Source organism: Neolamprologus brichardi, chromosome 11 (genome assembly GCF_056152115.1).
Source record: "Neolamprologus brichardi isolate AB-2024 chromosome 11, ASM5615211v1, whole genome shotgun sequence".
Classification (NCBI taxonomy): domain Eukaryota; kingdom Metazoa; phylum Chordata; class Actinopteri; order Cichliformes; family Cichlidae; genus Neolamprologus; species Neolamprologus brichardi.
Window position 1 is genome coordinate 13,088,923 of NC_142114.1, and position 20,341 is coordinate 13,109,263.

The 20,341-nt window shown below is 39.7% G+C and overlaps 3 protein-coding genes across 4 annotated transcripts; 2 read left to right on the forward strand and 1 right to left on the reverse strand.

Moving 5' to 3' along the window:
• Nucleotides 1-34: 34 nt before the first annotated feature.
• fxyd6l (FXYD domain containing ion transport regulator 6 like) lies at nt 35-8,907 on the forward strand. Of its 2 annotated transcripts, XM_087848134.1 has the most exons (10): nt 35-335; nt 3,179-3,235; nt 3,383-3,409; nt 4,864-4,887; nt 5,097-5,120; nt 6,924-6,998; nt 8,306-8,342; nt 8,421-8,458; nt 8,544-8,568; nt 8,668-8,907. In XM_087848134.1, exons 2-9 carry the CDS (start codon nt 3,184-3,186, stop codon nt 8,546-8,548), a joined length of 282 nt encoding a protein of 93 aa, XP_087704260.1. In that variant the 5' UTR covers nt 35-335; nt 3,179-3,183; the 3' UTR covers nt 8,549-8,568; nt 8,668-8,907. The 2 variants fall into 2 exon arrangements, with proteins under 2 accessions (XP_087704260.1, XP_087704261.1); XM_087848135.1 differs by lacking the exon at nt 3,383-3,409 and having other exon boundaries at nt 71-335.
• Nucleotides 8,908-9,546: 639 nt separating this feature from the next.
• Nucleotides 9,547-11,678, forward strand: LOC102794076 (uncharacterized). The gene is made up of 4 exons (XM_087848133.1): nt 9,547-9,755; nt 10,538-10,573; nt 11,477-11,514; nt 11,618-11,678. Exons 1-4 carry the CDS (start codon nt 9,547-9,549, stop codon nt 11,635-11,637), a joined length of 303 nt encoding a protein of 100 aa, XP_087704259.1. The 3' UTR covers nt 11,638-11,678.
• Nucleotides 11,679-11,932: 254 nt separating this feature from the next.
• Nucleotides 11,933-19,982, reverse strand: nfkbid (nuclear factor of kappa light polypeptide gene enhancer in B-cells inhibitor, delta). Its single transcript, XM_006801449.3, has 12 exons — nt 19,814-19,982; nt 16,492-16,628; nt 16,361-16,394; nt 15,960-16,147; nt 15,703-15,872; nt 15,083-15,188; nt 14,849-14,995; nt 14,696-14,747; nt 14,455-14,612; nt 14,117-14,233; nt 13,806-13,970; nt 11,933-13,708 (listed from the first exon to the last, which is right to left on the reverse strand). The coding sequence occupies exons 1-12, from the start codon at nt 19,980-19,982 to the stop codon at nt 13,637-13,639; spliced, it is 1,515 nt and encodes a 504-aa protein (XP_006801512.3). The 3' UTR covers nt 11,933-13,636.
• Nucleotides 19,983-20,341: the final 359 nt, after the last annotated feature.

A 20,341-nucleotide genomic window follows, 5' to 3' on the forward strand; every position in this document is an offset into this window, starting at 1 on the left:
CAGCGTTGTTTACTTGTGAGCGGGGCAGTCCCGGGTAATTTTTGGGAGTAACTTCAGTGGCACCCCGCCTCCCCCTCCCCTTTTCATTCCTGAGGCAAGACCAAGAAGAAACAGACTTGGTCCAGGCGGGAATGGTGAACGGTCCACACAGAATGCAACCCAGACGGCTTCATTTTTAATCAAGTCATAATAGAAGGTTTTGCATGCATTTTATTTATTTATTTTTTGTGCGTGTTTAACGTAGGGAAACTTTTTTTCCTCCCCTCCAAGTAAAGTTTAGCTCACTGAGCGAAAAGTCTCAACTCACATTAGAGTTTCCAGGAGGTGGATATACGGTAAGTTCACTTTGACTTGTGCTCTGCTGAAATTAATGCGTTTCCTTGAACACGACTTATATTAAGGCAGCTACAAATATATTAAATAAATTCTGCACGCAAAGTCTTCATAAACAGGACCGCGTGTCAGCAGCGTTTGATTGGTAGATATGTTCTTAGAAAGATATCGTCTTTCTTCTTGGTTTCTCCAACGTTGTTTCCACCACCACCCCCCAACTAAATGCCTGCGTCCACCATGTGACCGTCTAATTAGATAAGCCATCGCTCTTGCTTCTCTCACGCCTACGCGTTCTTTGCATATACCTGCAATGCTACTGTGCACTATGAAAGCCTTTTTCCCTGCTCATACATTTGCTCTAACTTCTACTTGCCACTACCAAGTTCACTGGAGGCTCGTTTTTGCGCTGAGCCGTGAGTTTGTGGCCAGCAACTTGTGAAATGTCACTTAATCTGTAACAATCTGAATGGCTTCAATTGTTGAGAACTCGCACAGATGTCAGAATATCATAGTTTTTCAGACTATACCTCACAGAATAAACTACCAAAGGAAAAAACCTCAAGTGTTGTTCCTTGAAAGTATGGTGATGCAGTCTGTTTGGAGTCTAAATATACCCCGTAACGGGTTTATGTAAGTGAAATGTAAAACACAAGCTCCTATTCCTAATTGCAAACAGTCTGTGTTAATCCCACTTTATTATAACCCATTATAATTCATTTTACGTGTTGCTCTACGGGCTTCTTTCCTGTCTCCCCATTATATTCCTCTCCATCACTCAGAAGGCTAACAAACAAGATTATTGGATTGGCACTTGTTCGAATAACTCACCCTGTATTTGTTTGATTAAACCTGATTGGCAGGCCTTTGTTGTTAATCCTGCTCCCAGGGTTGAAGTGTTCATTTCTCTCCACTCCAGCCTCCAGGCTCGTGTTCACACCCCCACTCTAGTCATGCATGAATCCCCATCAGTGCTTTGGGCCAGGGAGGGAGCCATTGGCTCTGCTAACATAGGCTTTGATCTTTGCATTGCAAAAGATGTTATTTCATGGCTTAGATTTTCTATGACTGCAGAGCTAAGCTTTGCGTACCTGCATTACATTTTTTGTTGTCCTGTTTTGGGATTTTTTTTCTTGGTAATTAGGGCTGTGAAGCAAACAAAATGTTGCCTCATATACTGTCTTGAATGGACCTTCAGCCCATTTCCAATCATGAAGGGTGGGATCTGGTGAGATCTTAACCTAAAACATAACCTTACACATATGGGTGTAAGATAATCCCAGTGTACTAGGTAATATATAGACAGTAATGTGTCCCCCAAGGGTTTTGCTCCACTTGTAAAGTAGATGACCCAGCAAAACCAGTCCAAATCCACTGACCAAATATCAAGTGCAACTCAACACCAGGCTTGCCTGGTACCCCTCCACTGCTGAGCTCCATATTCTGAGGGGCTGTGCTTGAAATAGACCCTCTTCGCTTACCCAGAGTTAAGGCACTATGTTATTAAGACTCCCATACAGAAAACATCCATGAGCCTGTTATGTGGCATCTAGCTGAGAAAGAGCATTGTTTCCCTACCAGGCATGGTGTCAATGATTTTCCACGTGAAACTCAGTTCAATTTAAGCATATACTCTTGTGAAAAGAGTATATGCTTAAACTGAACTTCATCGAAAGTGGCTGATTCTCCGTTAGCAGAACAGTGTGAGCAGCTGATTTATTTTAGACTAGAGGATGTCAGATATTCATGAAGAAAGATGTCATTTGGATTAAATTAAGCTTCTTCATAACCACACTAATAAGACTATATCAATACAAGTTGTAAGCAGGGTGCTTCTATAGTTCTACAAAAACACCATCTGTGAACTTGGAGCATGTTTTGGAAACACAAAAAGTTATCTTTCGCTTGCCTTAATTGAACACAAAAATATTCACTAAAAGTCCAAGCTGGTAAAAGCATCTGCTGTAATCAGTTCTCCCAAATCGTCTTGGAATCAGACGTTCTTGTTAAGGAGATGAGATCTGAAATGAGGGTTGTAGAATTTGTTCTTCTAATGTGTAGATGTGTAAATTATGCCTTGATCAAGACAACTCTTAGAATTTTAGAAAACTCATTAAAGAGGTGCCCCTAGCTGGAAAATGCTTCAAAAATCTTCCTAAAACTTTGCGAGATTCCTCTTGATTGTTGCCCGATCTCATAAGCAGCTACCGGTAACATCTGATGGAGGCTCTTCTTTTTCATCTTTCGGCTACTCACTTTGGGGTCGCCACAGCGGATTACCTTGCCTCCATATTACCCTGTCCATAGGATCCACTTTTATCACACCAAGCCTATGCATAACCTTCACTACACCCATAAAGATTCTCTTTGGACTTCCTTTGTCTTTTTCTCCTGCCTGGCAGCTCCATCTTTAACATCCTTTGTCTAATAATATCACCAAATCAGTACTGTCTTGTAAACCCTCCCTTTCACTTCTGCTGCTGTTCTTCTGTGACTATCTCCATACTGCCTGCACTCTCTTCTTCACCTCTCTTGTGCACTCTCTGTAGTTTAAAATGGTATTATTTGTTTGTCCCACTTGTCTGTCTTTCATTCACACAGATGTGTTATTTCTTCCTCTTTTCTCCAGTGCATACCTCTCCTTCTCCAGGCTAGCATCTGATTGAGGTTGTTGGTAATAAAGAAAGTTGTTTGAGTTACTTTTTTCAGCCTGCACTGTGAGGGATCAGGATTTTTTTTTTTTTTTTCGGTTACAACTGTGTACAATTGGTTTAAGACATTTATTGTTTCCTGTTATTGTGATTTCACATCCTGACACAGCCCTTTCTTGTTTGACTTTTCCAAACAGGTACAATGGATCTTGTGACTCTGGTGGCATTCAGTTCCTGGCTGGCTCCTGCGCTTGGTGGGTATTCTTCTCACGAGACCTTCATCAGAATTACGTGCTTTCCCCCCTTTAAAACAAGCATGACCTTCTTCAGTTGCTTCCCCTTTCCCTAGCTTTTGCTTTAAGTCCTTCCATGCTAAATGAGCTGATGTGTCTGTATAATAGGATCAGCATTTGGAAGGGAGGTGTTTGGTAAGTTTGCGTGAGTGGTCACTGACGAAGCATGAACTTTCGATTTGCTTCTGTTTAATGTTGCATGCATAATTGTGTGGCACTTTAACATGGTCAGATGTTTATAATGTCTAACATAATTTGCATACTTAAACAAAAATCAGCTAAAATCTTTCACCCCAGTGTTGTACACAGAGAAAAGGCCGTGTCAGACTAGTGTAAATGTTTCCTTATACAGCAGTTTGAATAAATCGGTTATTCAGACTGCTGCCAAGTTTTCCATTGTTAATGCAAGCTCTGGTCTCAGAGTTGTTTATCCGCGCACCCCGCATGCCATCGGCTGTGCTTGATCTTAAGCAGATCTTCTTTGACTTTTATGTCCGACTCTTGGGTTAGACCTTATTTTGGAAGACTTGTCGGCATCAGTATGATAGAATGCGTTTCTGCTTCGGAGAGGAAAAAGAATAATATTAGGATTTACTGCCCAAGAACAAGGTCAGCGTTAACTGTGTGACTTTCACCCTTCCTCTCCAGCAGCCAGGATGCAGTAGAACAGATAACATATTACTGAGTTCAGGGTTTCAACCGCATCAGTCTTATTTGTAGCAGTTCATGTGATTCTTTCAGCAAGTGTCAGAAAAGTCTCTAAGCTTAAACTTTAGAACAGAAAGCTTTTACTCTTTAATAACTCTCCGCTTGCCTTATCATGTCAGTGCTTTCAGCATCGGCTATTATGGTCGAATGTTGTTAATGATAACCGTTAAAAATAACGCTTTAATTATGCAAAATGTTGCCTAACACAAGTATTTGTGTAGCGTTCTCTTGTGCTCCTCCAAGGTTACACTGTTCTCACTCGGACCACTGACGCTCACATAAACAGTGCCTGCTTTCTCCTTTGTTATGATGAACAGTGTAGATCTGAAAGTCTGCAGCCAACTTTTTTTTTCTCCACATGGAGGCAGAGATGGTGTTAGAACAGACCGATCTGAAGTTCCCCGCATTAGTGACAGAGCACGGATTAAAACAGGGCGATGAAATAAAAATACTGGGGTAGAAGAATAAGCACAGTTATTATTTTCCGTTGTATTGGGGTGGGATTTTTTTTTTTTTTAATATCTGGGCTAACGAGCATTTTATCCTCTGCATTTCTTGTGATGTTTGAGATTAAATAGAAACTGGTCCTCCTGCCAATAACTGGAACCCCTCTAATCCTGATTTTATTGATTTGAAGTTGGGTCTTAACAGTGTTAACACGCTGTTCCCATGAGAACAATTCCCATGCGTGCATGTTTTGTTCTGTTTTGTTTTAATTAAGGAGCCAGCTACAAAATGAAGACCTTAATTAATAGGCGCTGTTTCAGATGTTTGCTCAAGCCAGTTTTGTCCAACAACAGCCACTCATTTGCTGACATGCACTTATGTAACCTGCTGAATTTCTTAATAAAGGTCAATGTTCTTTGCTTTCTCTCTCACAGTTTCTGCAGCTGATGATGACAAAGGTGGGTATTGTGGGGTTTTTTGTTTTTTAGAAAGTCAAATTAGCTTAATCTAAGTACTCACTGTAGAGCATTTACTGTAAACTGGTACTTGGCTCATAGTGGTTAATAATGCTCTAGAACTGCTGTCATATTGTGAGTACTCGCTGAAGCGTGTCAGTGCGTAAATCTGCTTCTCATTTGTTTCCTCTTTTTTTGCTTTCTTCTTCCAGACTACGACAGGGATTTTCAATACGGTGAGGGCTGAGCAGATGAACTTGGGCTTTTAATGATTGACCCTCCACACAGGAAACATCTGGGAGGTTGAGATGAGTTTACATTTTTCACTTGTTTTTTCTCCAAAAGTGATGGAAAACTTCCACCCTAAGGCCAAGCTTCTGGAGTAAACCCAATGTAAATACCAAGCACTGTCACGGCTTTTTAGTCGACCCAAAGGAACAGAGTGTAGAGAATGACTGAACATCTGCATTTTATATGCACTTTTATTGTGTTTTGTTCTCGAGGGTAGGGGGTTATTTGGTAGTTTTCTCATGCCCACAGTGTACTATTCCACACAATTACCTCTAAAACGGTGATCAAAACGCATCATTTTCACTGGGGAGTTTTTTGTTTGTTTTTGTCCACCTCGCTTTTTCCTCCATGTGTTTCTACTTGCTTCACTTACTTAAGGTCCACCAAAGTGTTTCCTGTTAAAATACACTTGGGCACAACACTAAAATAATCAAAATGCTACACTACAGGAATAGACTTTCCTAAGAGCAGTGATCTGATGTTTACCGGATGCAATAACAGAGCTGTCTCAGGGAAAATATTGGTGGAGAATGAGTGCACTGTGATGCAAAAGTACCACAATCATTTGTATATACAACCCTAAAAAAAAAAGTTGTGACAGTGTGTGAAATGTAAATAAAAATGGAATCTACTGATTTGCAAATTCAAATTAAATTATATTTACTCATTTTGAATTTGAAGGCAGCAACACGTCTCAAAAAAAGTTGGGACGGGGACATGACGTTACCAACGTGCAGCATCCCCTCTTCTTTCAACAACAGGGCAACATCTGGGAATCGAGCAGACCAGTTGCTGGACCTTTAGGAGAGGAATGTTGTTGACATGGGATTCTAGCAGCTAAACAGTCCTGGGACTTGTTGACTGTATTACTCATTTTGTGAAGGCTCTTTTACAATGAGTGTAATAGAATCAGAGATTCAAGCTTTCGAACTGAGCACTGATACCAATCCAGATGTTTCATACCTGTCCTCTTTAGCCAGGGGGCATGGCATCCATGTTTTCCAAAAAGAATTGAAAATTTGATTTGATCACATAACGGTTTGGCCAAGAGAAGGTTTCTGTGGAACCCGACCTTTTTTTAGATGCGTTGCTGCCATGAAATTAAGAATGAGCAAAGTTTTTAATGAAATAGTCAAAAATTGAGAAAAAGCCTAAGAAGTTACACACTACACTTTTAAGAATCATAGTTCGTACTGGCAACAAGAGAAAGTGCCATTAAAACCTCTGCTTCTAGGTCAATAGATTTATCTGAAGTTCAAAGTGATGATGTTGTCATGGGATACTGTTTGACTATAGTTGCATTATTTTTTGTGACTTTAATTGCATTAGAGTTACAGGTAATAACTATTTAAATCCATAGCAGTTTGAATACATGTACAATGTACCGTAATGAGTGTTTTTGTTCTTTTTAACAACAAAATAAACTTGTGATCAAAACGTTTTTTCACTTGATATTTATTACTAAAGATTTTAACACATTTTACTAAACCATGAAATGAATGTACATGTATTATATACAAATAATTACTAATTAAAAATACTCAAAATGATGTCAGGTATAATTAAAATATACCTATATTAAAGTATATTAAAATATATTAAACAGACCTTTCTTCTTTTGATGTTTTCTCGCTCTCTGCTGTTTGTCTCACGCCTTGCTTCCAGACTGAAGACTTAAAACGTTACATCATATAAATCTGCAAACACTACAAAGTGTTTTTAGTTTTTTTTGTTTTTTGTTATTTCAGATTATGAATCTCTGAGAATTGGTGGGCTGGTTTTTGCAGTGGTGCTGTTCTTCCTGGGCATCGCAATCATTGTCAGTAAGTGCATGGCCGTCTAAAGACACAGCAAGAGTGCAAATGTGTAAACGCGAAAGTGTAAGCGGATTGTATTCCCTGTGTGCGCAAACTCACCTCACAGCCCCCCTGTTTCTCTCAGAGGTCTCGAAGGGAGCCACACAGATGCTTGTGGTGCAGCCTCAACACATTTATGCTTCTTGCATCACAGCAATTTGGTCTTTATATCTGAAGTCAGTGTCTTTCCAAGGGTCCTCCTCCTACCTGCCAGCACATGCTGCTGTTGCCACTGGGAGCCCTGAAACCAAAACCTGCCAATAAATTATTCAGTGGCAGTCACATTGCTTGGCCACACTCTCTGCCTGCCTCTGTTAGTAAAAAGCAGAGTGGGCTTCCAAGTGCACTTTGTGAAGGTTTTAGTATTAGTATTTAGTATATGAGTTATGAAATTATACATAGAAATAGCAGTCATTGATGGGTCCTTTAAACAGAGAGGCTAACCAAAGACGTTTATGCCATTTGTTTAAGAAAAGTACAGATTTTTTTTAATTGAATAGAAAATAAAATCTTCAATGACAATTCAGAATATACATAAAATGCACCTATACATATGTGTGTGTGTGTGTATATATATATATATATATATAGAGAGAGAGAGAGAGAGAGAGATATATAGATATATACATAAATATACACATATATAGATAGATATATAATTTGTCAGAATTATTGAATAAAAGATAGATTTCAAGGCACTCACAGTTTGCGATACGTAGGTCACAGGCTTAATAATTTTTCAGATATTTTCTAAGTGCTGCAGCTTGACAGAAAGAGATTTAAAAAAACTGTATCATCTCATCTCTGCCTCATTGAGATTAAAAGCAAACTGATCGCTAAATTACAATTTATTTATTTTTTAAAGCGAGCTGAGCACTCTTGGCTTGCACGTACCATGCACCACTAATTCTACTAGCCAGAAGTTATCCAGCGCACCGCCACATGTATTTTTAGTTAAGCAACCAAATATTTGGGGGGATTTTGGTGGATGAATATAGTCTTGGGTTCAGTCCAAGTAGTTGGAAGCACATAAGGCCTTCCTAGGCTTGCAGCCCAGACGTGCTTATGAAAATGAGCTTGAAAGCGAATTAATGTATCTATCAAGGCTTGGAGCAGTCTCCCTCTTTTAATACTTAAGGGTACAAAGCTGACTGCTGTGTTCTCTTAACATTTGCTTCTGTGCTTTTTGTAGAAAAGCATAGTGTTGTTGATACCAGCCCTGTGTAATTATTTTACTTGTGATTCTGTCTAATTTTTCTTTTTTTAAATAACAGGCCGAAAGTGTACCTGTTCAAAGAGAGACAACCCAAGGTAAGTAAACAAACATTTTTCATTCTGGATGCACACGATCAGTTTTTTAAATGTAATTCTGTTTTGTTATTTTTTCAGACCCAGGGGTCCTGATGGGGAACCAGGTGTTCGAAGAGGTAAATGGTTCCTTTCTTATATAATGATTATTCTTTTTCTTTTTTTCCCCACTGACCATGTAGTAACATAAGACTCTTTCCACAGTTTAACAGACATAGATCCACAACTGGTAAGTATCCTGCAAATCATGTGTGAATCACCTTTAAAGTGAAGCTCAAAAATAAATAATTTCTGATAAGTTGAACTGAATCCTTTACCTCTTCTGCAGTTTTGCTGAATGTTGCCATTAGGTGGCAGCAAATACTACGTCAGCGGCAGACAATCTTTCCATGAACACATGAAGCTATCTACAGTTACATAATGTTACAGTTCTCCTTTTTTTATGTTTTTATCTCCTTTCCATGGTAGTAGATATTGTGCCAACTTTATATGATGGCGATAGTGTTGTTATCGTTTGTATTTTTGAGATTTTCCACTTCGATGCAGGATAATAAAGCAATTAAATGTTTGACACGATGTTTTACGTTTTTATGCGTGTTTATTTAATTTGGCGCCACTGCAAATTTAAACCAGTGAACTGTACTGTACCACACCGCACCCCTGATTCTGCTGACACTGCAGCCAGCTCAGTTACACATGCAGTAGTAACAACCAGCAGTGTGTGCAGAGTGATTTATGCCGCGTTTTGCAGCTTTTGGAGTTTTTTCTTTTTCTTTTTGAAAAAAAGGCTTTAATTTTGCCTGTTTCTGTGTTCAGTGCTGTTTATTGGCAGATTTTGTGCCAGTATGAGTCTGCCAGCCTCAGTGAACATAAAAGCTGCAGATGTAGGCTGTTTTTTTTTTTCCCTCCCTGGAGTTGCAGCAATGGGATGACTGCACTGCACAAAAGACACAATGTAAGGCAGGAGCTGGGGTTTTTATGCATGCAAGCTTATATACTCTATAGCAGAAAGTTAAGGGTTACATATAATGATTGCTGAAACAAAATGATGCTACACAGACAATAACAGCAACTCTCCACCACAAACTTAGACACAACACAAGGCTGGGGTCCTTAGCAGGTAGTAGAAGACGGCATAATTACCAAGCCTACCAATTATAAAATTATATATTTATTTTAACTTTGGCTCGACCATTAACAGTATCCCATGTGTGAGGCAGCCCTGCTGCCTTTTTTTTCCATTTTGCACCACTCGGTTAGCATGCAGTGTTTCACCATAACCACCAGAGGGACCCTCCTGAGTTTATTGTTCTGCCTGCTGTGCTATGCTGCTCCCACTTTTCGCATCCAGTCCAACACTGCAAACCAGCACCTGAGCTCATCTTCACCTCTGCACTGCAGCCATGGACACCACAGGTTTGTTTCTTTGTTTGTTTTTCCTGTTAAAATGAAACGCGTACAAAAAGTTATTTTGCAGATCAGGAACAAATTGAAATCACTGCTTTCATTTTCACACCTATGTTGATGATGTTCCATTGCTGCATTGTTTGCTAGAGTTGTGGGAAACAATTTAGCTGCTGATGCACGGAGTGTCATAACACAGGGAGTTCCTGAGTAAATGTCCCCGCTGGAATGGACAGATCAAATATTAAGTACTTCTCTAAAACAGTTCTCGGATTTTGTGGAAGGGGGAAACCTGTGGAAAGAAAAACTGTCTGCTCAGCCACTTGCTGAGAAACTGAGGGTTCCGCAATATGCAAGCTGCATTATTGGCATCCAGACATCTTAATTGCTTAGCACGGGCTTGCTCGCTTCTGTTTCTAAAAAGTCACTATATTGATGAGGGGTGGACTTCTTAAATTGCTTATTTTAGTTTATTATTATTATTTTTAAATATCCTCCTAACTTCAAGTTCTTGTTTAACTCAATTTAAGATCTTTTTATCCTCTGCTGCTGGGATGACACCTCTGTATCCTGCTGCTGGCTTCTAACCCATTTTTTCTGCTGAGCCAAGATGCTGCAGTCAAGGGGGAAAAATACTCCTGAGGAGTTGTCTGAGCCAATTCTGCACCCTGGGAAGCTGAAAAGCTTGCTTTCCCTTGTAGTGCATTAAAAAGCTTTGTGATAATCCCACTACTGTTGTGGCCAAATAAACACTTTTAAAATGTGGTTTATAACTTGACACTCTTTCTTTGCAGAAACAGTGTTTCCGGACCAAAGCGACTTCGAATATGGTAAGATTTATGTTGTTTATTCATTTCAAAGACCAAAGCCATATGAGTGTTGTATTTCTACTGATAGCATTCTTTAAATACACAATAAATTCCTATAAGTGTTTCGTGTGTGGTTTTTGTTCCTTTTAGATTATGAGACGTTGCGGACAACAGGGGTTATCCTTGCTGTCATTATGTTTGTCTCTGGCATATTAATAGCCCTGAGTAAGTTTAGACTTTAAAATATCTGTAAAAACATATGTAATGCAAAGGCTTAATAACATATATCAATATAAAAGTATTGTTTTGGTAACTCATCTATCATTCCTCAAACAGGTAAAAAATTCACAAAATGTGTAAAATCCTCATCCAAGTAAGAGTTTAGCAGATGATCCCCCTGTGCATGTTGTATGAATTTGCCATCTTTTTTAAATAAAAAAAAAAAATCCTACATTTTCCCCCCTATCCCTGCACTGGATGCCTCTTCTCAAAATGCCCCTATTCTGCTCTTTGCACACACACTTCCAACACATTTATGAGATTACACAGATGTGGCAAATCACATGCGCATAGTAAGCATTTCTGAATGGACGCATCACACTCTTCCTGTGTTGGTAGTGAATGGGCAGTGTCGATTCTCAGATTGTTGCATGCTGCTTGTATAGTAAGACTGGAAGAAAGGCGAGGGCTGCTGTTTAAATGGGGCAAAAGCTGCATATTGGTCTATAGTTACACTTAGAAGCCTGTGGCTTCAACTGCATCTAGATCTACCTGATATTGCAACCCCGATAATGGAAACACGTCAAGTTGAAGTTGTTGCCACAGTATTCGAACCGCACGAGTATGTTTTTATTGGAATTATTGATGAATTTAATTTTGAAGTCACCTCTTGACTAATTTCCTCCTTCGTTTTTCTAATTGCAGTTCCAGCTCATCTGGTACTCAAATCCCAAAGACAGAAGGTAATTTCATTTATCTAGATGGAACTGTTTAGAGTGACTGTGTGCGCTAAAACTTTGCTATTTTTCCATTATTCTCTCTGACTTATTTCCTTTTCTTTTGCAGTACCTCCTCCAACTGTATAGGCATTACAGCACAAGCTTGAAAAAAAAAAAAAAAAAAAAAAACAGAAGCCCATGCTAGCAAATAGATACAAGTAGATCAGCTGTGTTGGTGGCCACTCCTCTTATGGAGAACATACCTCTGATGGGTGATTGATAAACAGGGTTTTCTTATACAACCTGACCTCATCTCATATTATTTGGCAAAGCTGCAAAACATCTGTCTGTAGATTACTCTGTGTAGTGTTTAAGATGAAAAAGAAATGACAAGGACACTCAACAATGTTCACATCAAACACAGGAAACGGGTGTGGTTTCTCTTCTACATCTTTTACTGTTGTAAAACAATAAAATCAAGAGCATGATTACAAAATTAGAAATGTGTCCATCATGTGTACAGCAAATGAAACTGCATTCATTGAGCCAGTTTAACAGTCGTCTTTATGATTTACTCTTTTTTTTTTCCCTGCGCAGGATCTTTCAAACAGCAGATCCAGCTGGTAAACCAATCGATGGAAAAACCAAATCATAACAAATCAAAATTTGCAAAATGAAATAAATGAAAAGCCAACATTCATTTTGAGGTTACCTTTACAAATATAACAGAGCTGATTCAGTTCTAAAGCAACAGTATTCAATTCCCTGTAAAGGCTAAAAGGGAGACTACTTTCAAATGGATCCCATCTACTCTTGTTATAAGAATGTCAGAAATTATTCTCATGTGAAGCAAGAGTGTAGAAAATGAAAAGCATGTTCATGAGAAATGTTATGTGGTTTTGTTGTGAGATTTCCTTTGTGCTTTACAGGAATTTACAGCGTGTCTAATATAAAGGATGACACATAAGTGAGAGGCTTACTTGTCACTCAGATTACACTCATTTAATCTGTGATTAAGTTTCACTGTCATTGCAGTAAAGGTTGGTTGAAATTGGCCTTGAAAAATAAATACTGTGTGAGTGTAAACAAAAGTGCAAGCTTCTTATGTGTTGCTGTATTTTCCATGCTGCTAATTTCTGAAGCTGAATGTAAACGGGACTGTTCAAAGGGTACCCCGAAGATCAAAAGAACCTGATGGAATTTAAGCACTGTTATCGTCCTCGCACTCATGACTCATGAGTAAAAAGTACAGTCAGTCAGACAATTTGTCACCACACTTACTCATGTAATGCCTCTTCGACAAAGAAAAAAAAAAAAAAACATATTGTCTGTTACAATCATTTTTAAAAACATAGAGGTTTTACCCATAAAGTTTCCTTTTCCACAAAGGAAAGTGCACCTGAGGTTACACAAATATGTATGATGCATACAGAAAGAAGGTTCAATCGTACAACAGATTATTCTCATTCCAAACACACATAAAGCACACATACTGATTGATATGACAACCATCACTCATTGTATCATTATGATAATATTTCAACGAGGGGGATTTGAGATAACAAGAGGTCTTTCAGGGACATTGTCCTGGAGCTTATTTTCACGATTTCACAGAAATCAACATAAAACTGGGAGTTTAGCCTAACAGAAAAATAAATATTACTCCACCTTCGAATACTACTTTTTTTCAATAACTAATGCTAATGTTTTGTAGTTCTGTTGTTTCATTGCAAAATGTTTAAAAAAAATAAATATGTTACTTAAAAACTTTCAAATGCATGCCTGATTTCTAGCAACAGCGTTTCGTGGAAAAGTCTTCACAGAGATATCACATTTCAGAATGAAATCCTTCACTCACAGAGGAATACTTCTGCCTAAGAGTAGTAAATAAATAAAACACTACAGTTTTACAGAAACTAAATACCAAGCAAATTTGAAGCTTTGGAATTAAAGCATCCTTTGTCTATTGCAATGTGAATTACACAGCATTTGGAGATTTATATACCAAAGTAGTCTTGTTTACTCATCAATATATAGGCTGGATACTCCCAGAGTGTCATCAAAATAAAACGTAAACCCCCCTTCTCAACAGAGGAACTATCTTAAAGACATATTCCCTCCAAAATGGGACTACAAATGATCTGAGTTATTCCTGGTCCTGCAAGGACACGATACGTCGACGAGAGGAGGCACTTCGTTTCTTCAGCATGAGCTTGAGCTACAAGTTAGGAGATAAATTAATATAAGTAAACTGAAAAATCAAGTCAATCACAAAAAAAAGAAAGAAAAAAAAAAGTGAAGATATGGGTGATTACCTGTTCTCCCAGCAGGCCGCTCTGCAGCAGGTGAGCTGGCTGGTCATTCTCCAGATTGCGGATGCTGGGATCAGCTCCTTTGCTCAGCAGCAACTGCAGGATCACCTCCTGGTGGAGGTTACCATGGAGACCGGCTGCCATGTGTAAAGCTGTGTGGCCGTGAGCCTGTGGGGGGAAAAAAAATATAGAAGCCGCATAACTCGGACTGTTCACAGACAGCTATAGCTGTACGCTTACACATTATGTATTTGCGCATAAACACGTGTATGCATAAAATTCTGCTCGGAGTTTCTTGTCAGTGTGGGACTCACTTTCATATTGACAAAGTCTTTCATGTTCGGCAGGGGAATGCTCAGCAGATAACGCACCAGATCAATGTTCCCCTCCTTCACAGCCAAATGCAGCACAGTCTTGTTACTTTTGATTTCCTGGAATTGGAGAATTGGAAGTAATGGGAGAGACATAATGAAACCACAAGTCAGACTAGAACCGCTAAAAAGCGTCAAGCAACAAGGAGAAAACAAAAGAGAGAACAAAGAGGGGAATGGTTGGCAGCATGACAACATCTTGGTTAGATAAAACCCCAGGTAGCTGAAAATTCTGCCTTGAAGTACAGGCCTTACTGTGTTGAACTTCACAGTTGACCTACCTGACTGAGAAGGGATGCCCCTGCACCAAGTAGCATCTGCACACAGGAGAGCTTCTCCATAGCTTTGGTCTGAAGATTAACATCTGCATGCCCATTGGTAGACAAAGCCTTCACCGTGACACTGTGAGAAATGGCTGCACAGTGCAGAGGGGTCATCCCTGAGACACAGAAAAATATATATCTTTTAGGGGTTCCAGTAAATATGTTTGAGTTGGAGCTAAAAGCTAAGATGTTATTTTACCTTCAAAATTGCGGGCCTCCAGGTTGACGGCCGGCCTGCTCGACAGAATCGCCTGCAGAAACAGATCGCTGATTAGATCTCCTCACTCTTATCTTTGCTTGTTTTGTTTTATTAAGTCATGCCAAAGTCATTTAGTAGTTACTGTAGCTTTACCCGCAGAACCCCTGGGAATCCATAGTGGGAAGCCAGATGAAGAGCGGTTTGTCCATTAACGTCACAGGCATTGATCTCCGCTCCCAAAGACAGCAGATCTTGGACAATGTCTGCCTGGTTTGCCGTCACTGCCACCAGTAAAGCAGTCTGCACAAGCACAGGTAGTATACACATGTATTTTAAGAGACCATGTCAACAACAATCAAACTGAATGATGTTTTTTTTTGTTCATACCTTTCCCTTGTGTTCTTTTGCATCAAGTCTCCCTATATCCCTCAGCCTCTCCGCAGCAGCATAGGCACACTCTCTCAGTCCCTTGGCAGTGTAGATGTGCAGGATGCTGATAGAGAAAGAACACATCACAAATTAGTTATGAATGAGGCTACATAATTGTGGTAATCCCCACAGCCAATTTCACTCTATTTTCTCTCACGAGTTCACTTGTGACAAGGAATAGAATTTGTAAGATTGTAATTGTCACTGAGCATGAGTGGCTGACTCATTTTCATATTTAGTTTTTTTTTTTTTATTCATCTGTCTAGGAATACCAAATGGGTTCTCACTTTGAGCTCACGACTGAAAACGAAACTGTAGGAAAGTAAATAAATTGTGTACTCATGTTCAAAGAGTGCAATAAAGTTATCAGCGGGGGTTTGTGAACACGCACCGCATTGCAAAATATCTAGAAGAATTAACACTTACTTGTATTGTAATGTTTGTAATGCAGGCTAGAACTTAAAATTGAAACCTCAGTCCACATTTCCCACTGGCAAATTGACTTTTATTCTCTGCTTTAAATCTCAATAGCCGGTATAAACCAAACACTCTCCGCTAACACACTCATGATCACTCACGTGTCTCCGTCTTCATCCTGGCAGGTAGTTCTGCTGTAGTCCATCCTGCTAAGCAGCATCCTGGCTTCCTCGAGCTTGGTGGTATCCATTGTTGAACTGAAAGTCAGCTGTGTGGTCTGGCTTGGGTCCAGAAGTGACCAGGAAGAATCTGAGAGAGCCCCCAGGCAGTCCTGTGCAAAGGAATGCAGATTTTACTCAACAAACTCAAGATAGGATTATCAAACTTGCAAAGTCTGCAAACAAAGGCTAACACTTACATATGGCTGGGACATTGTTTCCACAAATGGATGGACTGGTTGCTGTGTGTATTCAGGTGTCATTGTGTGGCTGTAGGTTGTGGTAAAGCTGGTTCCTGGTTGGTTGCCATAGAAACTGAGTGTAGACTCAGGAGCTGGGGCCCACTGCTCATAGCTCACTGCCATGTCTGAGTAGCTACTTGCTGCACCTAGAAAGAAGAAAACTTCTTTTTATCACTGAAAAGATAAAATTGCTTAAATAACAAAATCTCTGATATACGTTTGGTTGATTCTCTACTCTCTGTGTTGCAAGCATTTGCAATAGTTGAGGTCAGTATTAATAAGAAAAATGCTTTATGAGACTAATCCTACACATCCAAATCTTTGCATTTAGTCTCTAACAGAAGCTGCCCAGTCCTTACCTGTACAGGGAAATGGTTCTGATGGAGGCAATTGCTGCAAAAAGAAGAAGAAGCAGGAAAAACTGTGAACAATCAAATCCTGATAATGTAAAATTTGATGAGATGCACGGGTACTATATGTGCAGGCTTACTGTAACAGTAGCTGGAGGAACAGGACTTGTGCTGGTTGTCGGGCAGCAGGGTGGCACAGAGGACGTCTCGCGTCTTCTCTTCTGCTCCAAGAGTTTTTTCACTGTGGGCAGTGTGCAACACGGCTTCTCTTTTGGCGCTGGGAAAGTAAGTAATATGGAAATTGCTCAATTTTTCAACATACTGGCAAGCCTCCTCAGTCCTTAGAGCGGTTGAGCAAGCCCAAATCATGATATTCCAACCACCTTGCTTCACAGTTAGCGTGAGGTTCCTTCCTTGTCTACTGTCCCTGTGACCAGCTGTATACACCATAATGATCCTAAAGGTTTGGTCTGCCTAGCTATGCCTATATGTGTCCAAATGCAGGTCAAATTTGAATGTCTTTGTTTCTGTAGATGCACTTAGACACAAACAGAAGAGTCACCTGCAGACCCTGTGATTCCTTGTTAGCATTTTTGGACCATCAAATCGTATAGCCTCAATTTAGCAAAGGGTGCAATTAAGGACAAATTTGAGACTTCTTAAATCTCATCCCAGTTACAGGGATCCACAACCTTTTTTTGTGTTTAGATACCTCTATTAGAGAGCTCTTTAGACCTTGGCCTAATGGAGGGAGATGATGTTGCCTTTTTACTTCTTTAATCACATGACTATATACTGGTGACATTTAATCAATATTAGAGGCAATGTTTAATCATCACTAATCATTTGTTTGCTTTCGTCTAGAATGTCTTGGAGTATCGAAAGGTTTTCTACAGCCAAAGATACATTTTCTTTTTCTTGTTTCTTACATACTTACTTTACAAAGATCTAAAATAGGGTGAAGATGCAAATTTTGAGATTTGAAAAATGAAAGCAGAGAACGCTTGAATAGCTGCCAATTTTTTTTTTCTGTTAATCCACTAATGAATAAATGCAATGAGAGTTTCATGTCTGGAAATATCAATTTGAAATGTTTTCCAACAAAATGACAAACTTGTTTAAAGCCATTAAAACTTAGCTTATCAAAAAGTAAAACCTTCTAACGAATAAATGAAGTCTGATCACAGACAGCCTTTTTATGTCTACAGAAGTGGATTTACTCTCACTGTGTACTCTATGGAGTCTATGTGCCACTTGGCTTTGATTTGTTGAGGGTTAACTGTCAACCAGACTAATGATATAAATATCACTGATATAAATGAAGGTTAAAGGTATGAAAGCATCAGAATAAGAAATATAAAGTGAGTCGTGAGCTTATGATTCATTTATCAAATGAATCATAAGCTGTACAACTCTCATCACATCTCATTTTCTCCACGCTCACCTTTCACATTCACATCAAGTCCATTATGCAGTGAGTGTGTTTTCCCTTTCTGATACTAAAGTATCATTTCCACTGAACAGGTAAAGGAAATCAGAAAAATAGGAAACAAATATTACAAAACAGAATTCAGATGTTTCCAGCTGAGATGTTGTGACCACACAGGTTGTTTCCTCAAAAACTTCACCCCACATGTGTAAGATAAAGTGATATTTCCACCCTGTCTGTGGAACTGTGGTACAAAAGACAAAGCTATGCAAAACCTCCTCCATTAGGAACACAGATAATGTGGCCAAGCAAACCAGACAGATTAATCAGAAAGGCTGTAGTATGGGATTACCACTGCTTATTTTCTATGACATCTTCCTGTAGTACCGCTCCGTTACGCTACACAATGGCAAACCACATCTTCCTGCCTCGGTGTGTCACAGGCTTGTCACCTCAACACGTGTAGTTGCCTTGTGCTTTCTATTGAACCATGTCTGGAAGGCAGAGCACAAGAAGTCTGCTCTTTTGTCACGTCTCTGTTTTGTTTTGTTTGGGGTTTGTGTTGTTGTTGTTGTTGTTTGTTTGCTTTTACTTTATGAATATTAAGCCTTACAGGGGCAACACAGCCCTGTTCACCAAAGCAAACACACAGAGTGTGCGCTTCCGGAAAAAAAATGCAAATTCGACCACTGAGATGAAAAAAGAAAAAAAAAAAAGAAAGAAAAAATTGTAGATCTCTGTTGACAAGCTGTGTCGCTTCTTCTCAAAGTAGAAGGAGGAAAAAAAGAAACAATAATCTCACTTCCACTTAAAAACCAGTCCTTGACAATAAGCTCATGGTGCTGTGTGTCATATGCCCCCCCTCGCCACCAGCACACAATAAAGGTCACTTAATGAGAATACATGACATCAGTCTGTACATTTCAGGGCCGCAAGTTTCATTTTCAAGTTCAAAAGGTGTTACTATAGGTTACTCAATCCTGACTCATTTTAACTTTATATCAAAATGTCACCTTTGGCTCGGTGATGTAATGCTGCAATATAAGTGCATATTCTATGTTTAAAAGTATCTCTGAAAAAGATACCACCAGTTGATCGAAGTTGCCCTGTAGGCTGCCAGACGCCAGGAAATGGCCTGGGGGACCCACGCATGCACATACATTTGGGTTTACACTAATCTAACCCCCACGCAGCTCTGGGCTAGACTGTGCTATATTCAAATAGGTTTTGTGGAAACCCCTGGACATTGAGTCATGTGAGTGGGCGGTTGGGGATTCCGACGACCTTTCTCTTTTGGCTCTATGCTCGGTGAAAAGAAAGAAGCATACAGCCAGTTTCCTCATTTTGTGGTTTAGCAGAGCTGAATGTGTAATCGGTCGTGCTTGTTTTTTAAGGGAGACCATAAACAAATAAGCTTAAGCAAACAAGATGCTGTCACGTCACACAGCCTGCCTGTCTGGCACTAATCATAAAATGGGGAAATGAAAACATACTAGCATGGGTGGAGGTGTATTAGGGTTTCCCCAAATGATGTCCTGCTTGTTGGATTCACCCGAACTGTGATGTCATATATGAAAAACCAAGCCAAGAGGAAGACTAGTGCATGAAAGCACCAGTGAAATGACTGAACTCACTGTACTCTATTCATATCAAAAACACATCTCCCTATTGGCATAGCGTGGCAAACATAGTCTGACTATAAAAGCACACCAGGAGCTGAAAAAGAGCGATTCCTGCCACGTTTAGGAGGCAGCATCCCGATTAAAGTTTACAGAAAACCCTATCAGATGTGTCCTGTCCTGTTGATGACATAGGAGGTCTGTGTCGACGTAAGCTTTTAAATGACACCTCATTGTAATTCAACTCTAACACACACACGCGCGCAACACAAAAAAGAGAAACAGCTTCACCATCCCTGTCTATATAAAAACCCGAAAAACATACAAAATAATGAGTTAGCGGTGTCGTCATCACAGTCAAACAAACACGATCAGGCTTCTAATCTGCCGCATCAAAAGCACAAACGTACTCACATTTATCAAAGTGCATGTCAGAAACTGTTTTGCTGTGAAGTCTTCGACAGATCGTCCGCTTGCTCGCCAACCTTTTCAATGAGGGATGACCGAGGGATCTCTGACGCTCTGCCACGCTGTAGTCTGTCTGGCTTGTTTTCTTGTTGTGATAGTGCTCCACGCAGAGCATGCAGTCCCTTTCTCCTCAACCCCCAGCTGTGGTCACGCCCTCGAGCAAGAGGAGGGAGGGCAAAGCGTGAAAAGCAGAAAGAAAAAAAAATAAAAGAATAAAAGAGCGAAGTGTGAGAACGAGCTGTGAGTTATGCGAGCAAAAGGTATGACAAGTGAATAAAGAGTTGTTTATATTTAGGCGCTGTTTCGGACAGAAGAGCGTTTGTTTATAAATGGTTACTATTACTTCACCCTGCACCAGCTGAACGACTAAACCGCCTCAGGAATTAGTAATGGGTTGTCCAGTCTCGTAGTAGGCTAACAATAAACACAATCAGACATTCTGCTTATAGAGTACGTTCGCTTTTAATACTTGAA